This window comes from Callorhinchus milii, unplaced genomic scaffold (genome assembly GCF_018977255.1).
Source record: "Callorhinchus milii isolate IMCB2004 unplaced genomic scaffold, IMCB_Cmil_1.0 Scaffold1394, whole genome shotgun sequence".
Classification (NCBI taxonomy): Eukaryota; Metazoa; Chordata; class Chondrichthyes; order Chimaeriformes; family Callorhinchidae; genus Callorhinchus; species Callorhinchus milii.
Window position 1 is genome coordinate 4,717 of NW_024706135.1, and position 8,468 is coordinate 13,184.

General features: G+C 46.7%; 1 protein-coding gene across 1 annotated transcript; it reads left to right on the forward strand.

The window, feature by feature from the left end:
- Nucleotides 1-1,696: 1,696 nt before the first annotated feature.
- Nucleotides 1,697-7,982, forward strand: LOC103172204 (histone-lysine N-methyltransferase ASH1L-like; the record flags this gene model as incomplete). Its single annotated transcript, XM_007885008.1, has 4 exons — nucleotides 1,697-1,929; nucleotides 5,092-5,186; nucleotides 7,009-7,082; nucleotides 7,937-7,982. Coding segments are annotated over exons 1-4 (448 nt in total), but the record flags the coding sequence as incomplete, so codon positions are not given.
- Between the last annotated feature and the right edge of the window lie 486 nt (nucleotides 7,983-8,468).

Sequence of the window (8,468 nt, forward strand, 5' to 3'; positions counted from 1 at the left end):
TTGGTGAAAGAACGAGTTCTCTTTTGCTCCCTATTGCTCTCTTGCTGACGAATTCCCACTCTCACTAAATTCCTTAATAGAATTCTCACTCTATTTCCACCTCACTCAGTACCTCCTCACGCTGCTGGGCTCTCTGCTCAGGTGAGGCTCTCGCAAGTCATCTCCTTTATGTAGGACTTGAACAAAAACACCCAGTGTCGACTGGTCAGCAGATGTTTTAATCTCCAACATCTGGCCTACGATTAACTGCTAAGTGACGTGTTTGCCTGCTTACATATGAGGTTTCCTCTATCTCAAACTAGATTTCACACTCTTCTGCTGAATGAAACAGTTCTCTCTTGCCCTCTGGTATCCCTCTTGCTGAAGAATTCCCACTCTCACCAAATTCCTTAACACAATTCTCACTCTATTCTACCTCACTCAGTCCATCCTCACGCAGCTAGGCTCTCTGCTCAAGTCTGTCAGACATTAAGTCTTGGAGGAGAACTAACTTTCTCCAGTTGAATCTCAGCAAGAGTGAGGGCCTCCTATTTCCTTCCCATTAGTGACTCCACACCACAGGTACTGACAGCCTAAATTTTCATGAATGTGCTCTACACCTTATTCATATAGAACCTTTGTTGTCCAGGTTGCCCCCCAATTGTCCCTCATCCCCCAAATCCATGTCAGGATCTGCTCCATTTTTCCCCACCTCCGCAACATTGCCCATTTCCACCACTGTCTCTCCCCACAGGCCACCGACTCCCTAGTCCACGCCTTCATAACTTCCAGGCTTGACTATGCAAATTTGTTGCTTGGGACGTCGTTCTGATGTGAAAGGCGCTATACAAATTTAATTTTGTTGTTGTTGTTATCGGCTTCCCCAACTCCTCCCTCTGCAGATAATCTGCAGATTATCCAGAACTCTGCAGCCCATATCCACATTATGGATAGTTGAGGGACTCTGCCACCCTATTACCCCCATCCTCGCCCGACTCCCTGGCTTATTATAATAATAATAATAATAATCCTTGCATTTGATATAGCTCTTTTCATGTCTTCTCAACGTCTGAAAGCGCTTCACAGAACACACTGTAAAGTGAATTGACTGTATATTTGTGGGCGAATGCGGCAGCCAATTGCGCACAGCAATGTCCCACAAACAGTCGTAGATTGAAGATGACCAATTTATTATTGCTTTTGGTTTTGGAGGGATTATTATTAGGCTCTGTGTGGAGTAAGGACACTTGCCCAAGGTTTCACCCTCTGCCTGGAATTGAACTCAGGACTCTCACTTGCAAAGCGAGTGCTCTAACCACTGAGCTACAGGACTCCACAATGGCTTCCCATCACTCAGAGGATATAGTTCAAGATCCTGGTCCTCACCTTCAAAACCCTCCATGGTCTTGCTCCCCACTTTTTGACCCCTAACCCCCTACTATCCTGCTCGCTTCCTCTGCTCAGCGGGCTCTGACCTGCTTCACCTCCCCCACTTTGTTCGCCCTGTTATCGAGGGGCAGGCCTTCTACCATTCTGGCTTCACCCTCTGGAACTCCATCCCCAGTCCTCACACACTCCTGTATCTCCTTCAACACCCATCTAAAAAACCTCCTCTTTGACTTCGCCCTGGGTCACACTTCTACCCACCCCGCCCTCCAACCCTCCTGAACTCAACACCCAGCTCAGGTCAAAATCCCTGACTGTCCAGAGCCTTGGGATGCTGAAGAAGCTGGAGTTGATTGATTGTGCTGTTCTGTTCACCACAACCAGCTCCTGCGAGATCACCTCAGCGAGTGTGGAGAAGCCGGCCCCAGCCCTGGCATTGACAGAAGCCACTGGTCCCCTCCCACAGCCACAGCCACAAGGGCAGAAGGGGAAGAAGGCGCCTCGACCTCCAAAGAAAAAGTATCAGAAGGCAGGATTGTACTCTGATGTCTACAAAGTTGCTGAGTGAGTATATTTTAGAATTGGTGTTTCCCTCCGTGCTTCAATGAAATCTATCTGCTTAATCCTGCTGTACTTGTCACCTAGACTTTATCAGTAGCACTCTTCACCTCGTTGTTAGAAGGTTTTGGGTTCGAGCCCCATGTCAACACTAAAACCCAGTGTAGGGTGAGACAAAAAGTCACAAGGAGAAAAATCAATTCCCCTGTAGAATTATTGGCCAGGACCCCGGGATAAACTCCCATTTCCAATCATGTTTGCTGAACTTCAACATCCATCTGAAAAGGCAAGCAAGCAAAGCCTGTTTTAACACCTCAGCTGAAGTACAACACTTCCAACAATACTGCACTCCATCTATCACTGTATCACTGGTGCACCAGCCTAGATCAGGCCAGTCCAATGTTTTGGCTGCTGAGTCGGCAGTTATTAAGGACACTGTGGGTAAGGAGATAAGCTTGCCTTCAACAAGGACCGCATGTTGGACCGCCCTAGCCTAGACTGTGTAGTCCTGTAGCTCAGTGGTTAGAGCATTCGCAGAGTAATGAGAGGACCTGGGTTGGATTCCCGGGTGGGACAAGCAGGGCGAAATGTTGGGCAAGTTTCCTTCCTCCACACACACACACCTCTACTTACCAGCAGGAACCTGCTGTTAGTCGATTCGCGGATTACTTTCAGGGGGTAATAGTCGATCCAGAAAAATAATAATAACGTGGTCACTCAATTTCTGTTTGTGGGACATTGCTGTGCGCAATTGACTGCTGTGCTTTTCCCACAAATATACAGTCAATTCACTTTACAGTATATTCTGTGAAGGGCTTTGAGGCATTTCGAAGATGCGATAAGGCACTGTATCAAATGCAAGGAAAATAAGGGGGTTTCTGATCCCTCATTTCCAAAATTGGATTGCATCCTTGCACTCTCAACAACAACAACTTGCATTTAATCAGTGTCCCTCTCTCAGAATATCCCAGTGGCAGAGCACTATGCTGTGCTGGGGGAATGGGAGGTTACCGGAAGCATGGCCAAAGAGGAAGGCCTTCAGGAGCGACCCAAAGCAGGGGATGGAGGGGACAAGGCGGTGGGATTGAGGGAAAGAGTGACAGCTTCAGGACTGAAAGCATGGCCATCAATGGTGGAGTGAAGGACACAAGGGGCGAGCAGGAGGCTGGAGCCAGTCGGGTGGAGCAGTGGGTTGGAGGTTGGGGATAAGCAGTTTGGAGATGCCAAGTAGGGAGGTCCCAGGGGTTGAAAAGTTTGAAGATGAGGATCTTGAAATCGCTCTCTGCCAGTTAGTGCTGTTAAATCAAATGCAGACATTGAATACAAGTAATGAAGACATCATGCTAGTGTCCAAACACTAGATGTTGTAAGGGATAAGGAATTTCAGTGAAAGATTTCATTAGCTTTGAGAAGGTAAAACACTTGATAGAGATTCTTCAAAGTTATGAAGGATTGCAGCAAGCTAAATAGTGTTACAGTAAACATGGCTTAATTTTTCACTAGCTTAAGTTATCATTGTATCAATATCCTGTTTTTTTGTTTATTTACAAATTATACATATGCCTAACTTGCCACTCCTGGTAACTCCTGGTGACAAATTACATTCTGTCCATCTGCGACCAGAGCTCCCTCTGCCTCCTCGTCATCCTTGACCTCTCTGCTGCCATCGACACCATTGACCATTCTATCCCCATACACCGTCTTTCCTCTCACCTCAACCTCCACGGCTCTGTCCTTGACTGGTTCAGTTTGTACCTCTCACACAGTTTCTCCTCCGGCCCCTGCACCATGTCGTGTGGCATTCCTCAGGGCTCTGTCCTTGATCCCCTCCTCTTCAATATCTATTTGTTCCCTCTTGGTGACATCAACCACAAACATGGGGTCAATTTCCACATGTATGTAGATGACACTCAACTCTACCTCTCTGCCCCCACCCTTGAATCCAGGGCCACTGCTGTCCTGACAGAATATCTGACATCAAGTCCTGGATGAGAGCAAACTTTCTTCAGTTGAACGCCAACAAGACCGAGGCCCTCCTGATTGGCTCTCGTCAGCGCCTCCTCACCTCAGGCGCTGACAGCATTACCATCCAAGAATGCTCACTCCGCCTTGCTAAGCCAGTCCAGCACCTTGGGGTCTTGTTTGATCATCAACTGTCCTTTCTACCCCACATCTGTGCCATGACCCGCTCTGCCTTCCCCATCTCCGCAACGTCACCCGGCTCTGCCACTGTCTCACACCGCAGCCCCCGAGACCCTTATACATGCCTTCATTACATCGAGACTCGACTGCAAACTCCCTGCTTGTCGGCTTTCCAACTCCTCCCGCTCCAGGCTCTGTGACCCTATCACCCCATCCTCCCAACTCCACCGGCTTCCCATCACACAGAGGATACAGTTCAAGAAGCTGCTCCTCAACTTCAAAGCCCTCCACGGTCTTGCTCCCCCCGACCTCTACCACCTCCTAATCCCCTACCACCCTGCTCGCTCTCTCCACTCAGTAAGCTCCGTCCTGCCTCACGTCCCCCGCCTCACTCCCCCCACTAATGGCAGGCGGGCCTTCTGCCACTCTGCCCCCACCCTCTAGAACTCCATCCCGCAGTCCCTCCGTCTCGCCCCCTCCCTCACCATCTTCAAGGCCACCTCAAGATCCTCCTCTTCGACCATGCTTTTGATCTCCCTCCTTGCCCTCCACCCTCTCTGATCCTGACCGCCAGTTCGGGTCCATAACTCTGTCTATCCAGCGCCTTGGAATTTCCTTGGAATGTCCTCCCAATATGAAAGGTGCTTTATATATGTCATTTTGTTGTTGTTGTTGTAACTTGGCACTTAGCTCTTTTCTTTGGAGTGACAAGTTTTATACTCCTGATAACTTTATAAGACTGTGCGAGAGAGATCATGGGTTTGCATTTAATTGGAGTCTTTCCCTGTCTGTATGGCTTAGCCACAATTTTCAGCAAGTCCCAAAACATTGAGGCTGCTTGCTTAGGAGAAATCTAAGCCAGGCTGTGGCTAACCTACTGCATACAATTCAGTTGCCTTTTATAAAGCCCAACTCCCTCCTGTTGTGATGGTTTTAGAATTGTTTACAGTGCCTTGTGTTAAAGGGAGAGGTTTGCAGCTTGTTCTATTCAGTGTTTAACTAGTGGTTCTCTCTGCCTCTCGTTAGCCCAAAGAGTCGTTTGATCTTGGTGAAGAAGGAGAAGCTGGAGTACATCCCGGGAGAGCATGACTATGGCCTGCTCCCTGCTCCCATGCATGTTGGTGAGTTCTCTTAATACCTCCTCTGATTTTCTTCTGCTCCTCCTCCTCCTCCTCCTCCTTCTTCTTCTTCCCCCCCCAATATATTTCAGCCCTTTTTCTTGTTTCTGGGGTACTGTGTGCTGTCCAATGTGTTGAGTGCTAAAGAATTTTTTTTTGTCAGCCAGTTGTCCTACAAAATGGAATTTCAACACCGACACTACCGAGAATTCCACTCCTGGGATTCTGTGGTTCTGTTATGGAGCACTCTCTACCCCCTCACCGTTTCTTGCCTCCCCTTGGAGGGATGCACCCGCTCATCTATTCCAGAAGTCGTATAGCTCGGTGGTTAGAGAATTCGCCTCACAAACGAGAGGACTTGGATTAAATTCCTGGGAAGGGCAAAGCATTGTGCAAGTTTCCTTATTCCGCATACGGCTCTATTTACCAGCAGTAAATAGTAACACGGTTGTTAGTCGATTGGTGGATTACTTTCCAGGGAAGGTAATAATTCCTCCAAAATAATAAAAATATGGTATCTTAATCCATGACTGTTTGTGGGGAAGTCGCTATGTGTGCAATTGGGTATTGCATTTCTCCCACAGAATACACAGTCACTGCACTTTGCAGTGCATTCTGTGCAGCGCTTTGATTCATCTCAAAGTCGTGATAAGGAGTATAGCAAATGCAAGGATTATTATTATAAGTGGGTGGATAACTATAGCAGAGCAACAGTCAAGTGAGTGTAGCATTGAGTGGGTTCATGCTTGACTCCTTTACTGTGTTTTCTTTCCTATAATAATAATAACAATTTTATTAATAATAATAATCCTTGCACTTGATATAGCGCTTTTCATGTCTTCTCGATGTCTGAAAGCGCTTCACAGAACACACTATAAAGTGAATTGACTGTATATTTGTGGGCGAACTCGGCAGCCAATTGCGCACAGCAATGTCCCACAAAGAGTTGTGGATTGAAATGACCAATTTTTTTTTCTTGAGGGATTATTTTCAGGCATGTGGAATAAGGAAACTTGCCCAAGGTTTAAGCACATAGCCTGACTGGGATTGGAAACTCAGCAATTTGCTGTTTGCTTTGATCAAATCTAGTCCCAAACTGAAAGGCGCTATATAAATGTAACTTGAGTTGTATCTTTTGGTTGTCAGCTTCATAGCAGGCACATCTATTTGCCAAGTCCCCTCACATGAAGACCTGGATTAAGCAGCTGGTGCTGAGTAAACCTGGTTCATGTCAATAGACTTGGACTTCAAGAGCATCAAGGTGGGTGGCAAGTCACAAGCTGACCTTGTTTCTATGTCCAGCACCTGTAATCCACCTGGAATGGCTTCCAGAGAGCAAGCAGCTGCTACTTAAGCTCCACGCTGCCAGCTGGTTGAACAATTGCTGAATGCTCAACCAGTCACAGGAGACAGGGAATCCTACCACTCAGTTCCCGTTAACCCTGCTAGCCAAAGCCCTAAGTAACTGGTAGGGTGGTCCTAGCTGAACAAGCGGCGGGAAAGACAGATAGATAGGTTTCTTATTGCAAAAGGGATGAAGGGATATGGGGGTCAGGTTATTAGCTGGAGTTAGATTGGAAGATCAAACATGATTGAATGGCGGGGAAGGCTCGAAGGGCCGAATGGCCTTCTCCTGCTGCTACATGTTATGTTATGTTGTTATGTTATCAGTGATAGAGTGTGGAGTTCTACGATGGGGCAATTTTGGGGGGAAGCAGCTCAGGTTGGGGATAGCAGTAAAAATGTACAACAAACACCAATCAGTGAGACATTTGTTTTGTGTGTATAACTTGCTGCTACTGACCATGTTCATTTTGCTCTTCAGGTAAATACTTGAGGCAAAAACGAATAGACTTTCAGTTGCCATACGACATTCTCTGGCAGTGGAAACATAATCAGGTATGTGATCTATATGTATGGTATGTAGGCGAGTAGGGCAAAAGGAGGAGGACGGGCAAATGGATGCATTGACAGCCAAGCATATGGAGATGAGAGCTCAACCCCATACACACTGACACACTCCTCCCCTCACACACTGACACACTCCTCCCCTCCCCTCACACACTGACACACTCCTCCCCTCCCCTCACACACTGACGCACTCCTCCCCTCCCCTCACACACTGACACACTGCTCCATTGTGTAAAGACAACAGATTTTTCTTGCTTTTCAACATCGTAATAAATCATTTCCCCTCATACTTCAATGCACATTTTCCAGATTTTACAGTTTTACTAAAAATTGTATTATGTCGTACTTGATCAAATGCCTATTGAATAACAATATAAGCTACATCAACTGCTGTGCACCTTTGTCTGTCCCAATTCACCAACAAGTATGCAGTCATTATACTTTACAATATATTCTGTGACTGCTTTGAGATGTCTCAAAAACATGATAAGCTCTTTATTCAATCTCACCTAGAATCACAGATCAAAGTTGCCACTTGTCCCTATCCAGGGCTCTGCTTCACAGGTAATTCCCATTCTATACAGTGGCTATTTGTAGGTAAATGTGCCAAGCCACGTGCCACAACTCGTCACGGGATGAAAGACTAATCTATTGGAAGGATTGTTGGGCAAGGCACAGGGGAAACTCCATTGTCTCTTCCCCTAAGTGTCAGAAACGCCCACCTTGACCTGCCCTCCCTTCCACCCCTTCAACGTTGCTCTTTTCTCCTTGTGTCCAGGGCCTGATGTGTAGTTATTGTGTTAAACAGACAAATGACTATATTTTTTCTCTGTGCTTCGCAGCTGTACAAAAAGCCTGACGTTCCTCTGTACAAGAAGATCCGATCCAGTGAGTCAATTTCCCTTTTCTGCTCTCAAACTGCTGTGAAGGTCTCCCTATGGCTTTAACTCTTGTCCAATCCTGTACTCTCACAAAATTCAGTAAAATAGATTCTGTTGTTTCACTGCAAAATACTACAGCAGAGAGAAGCTTCCTCTCACCCTCTTTTCCATTGCCGTTTCCATTGGACGGGAAAGGGACCAATTAGCCGTGGTGCTCAATGTGATTGACAGGTGAATAGACCCAATCGCAAGTGGCTATAGGTGGTCAATTATTGCCATTTGGCTCCTTCCATTCTATTCTCCATATCTCCACTCTCCCCACTGATTGACAGCCCAACTCCAGCCCTTGGTGAATGGTTGGAGTCCACTGTCAATCAATCTTTGACTCTCCCATTTCCTTTCTGGAGCCCCTCGTACCTGAATGAACAAATTGAAGGCCAGAGTGAGTACATTTACAGGTGACAAGTATGGCATTTAGTTTCGAGTAACTAAG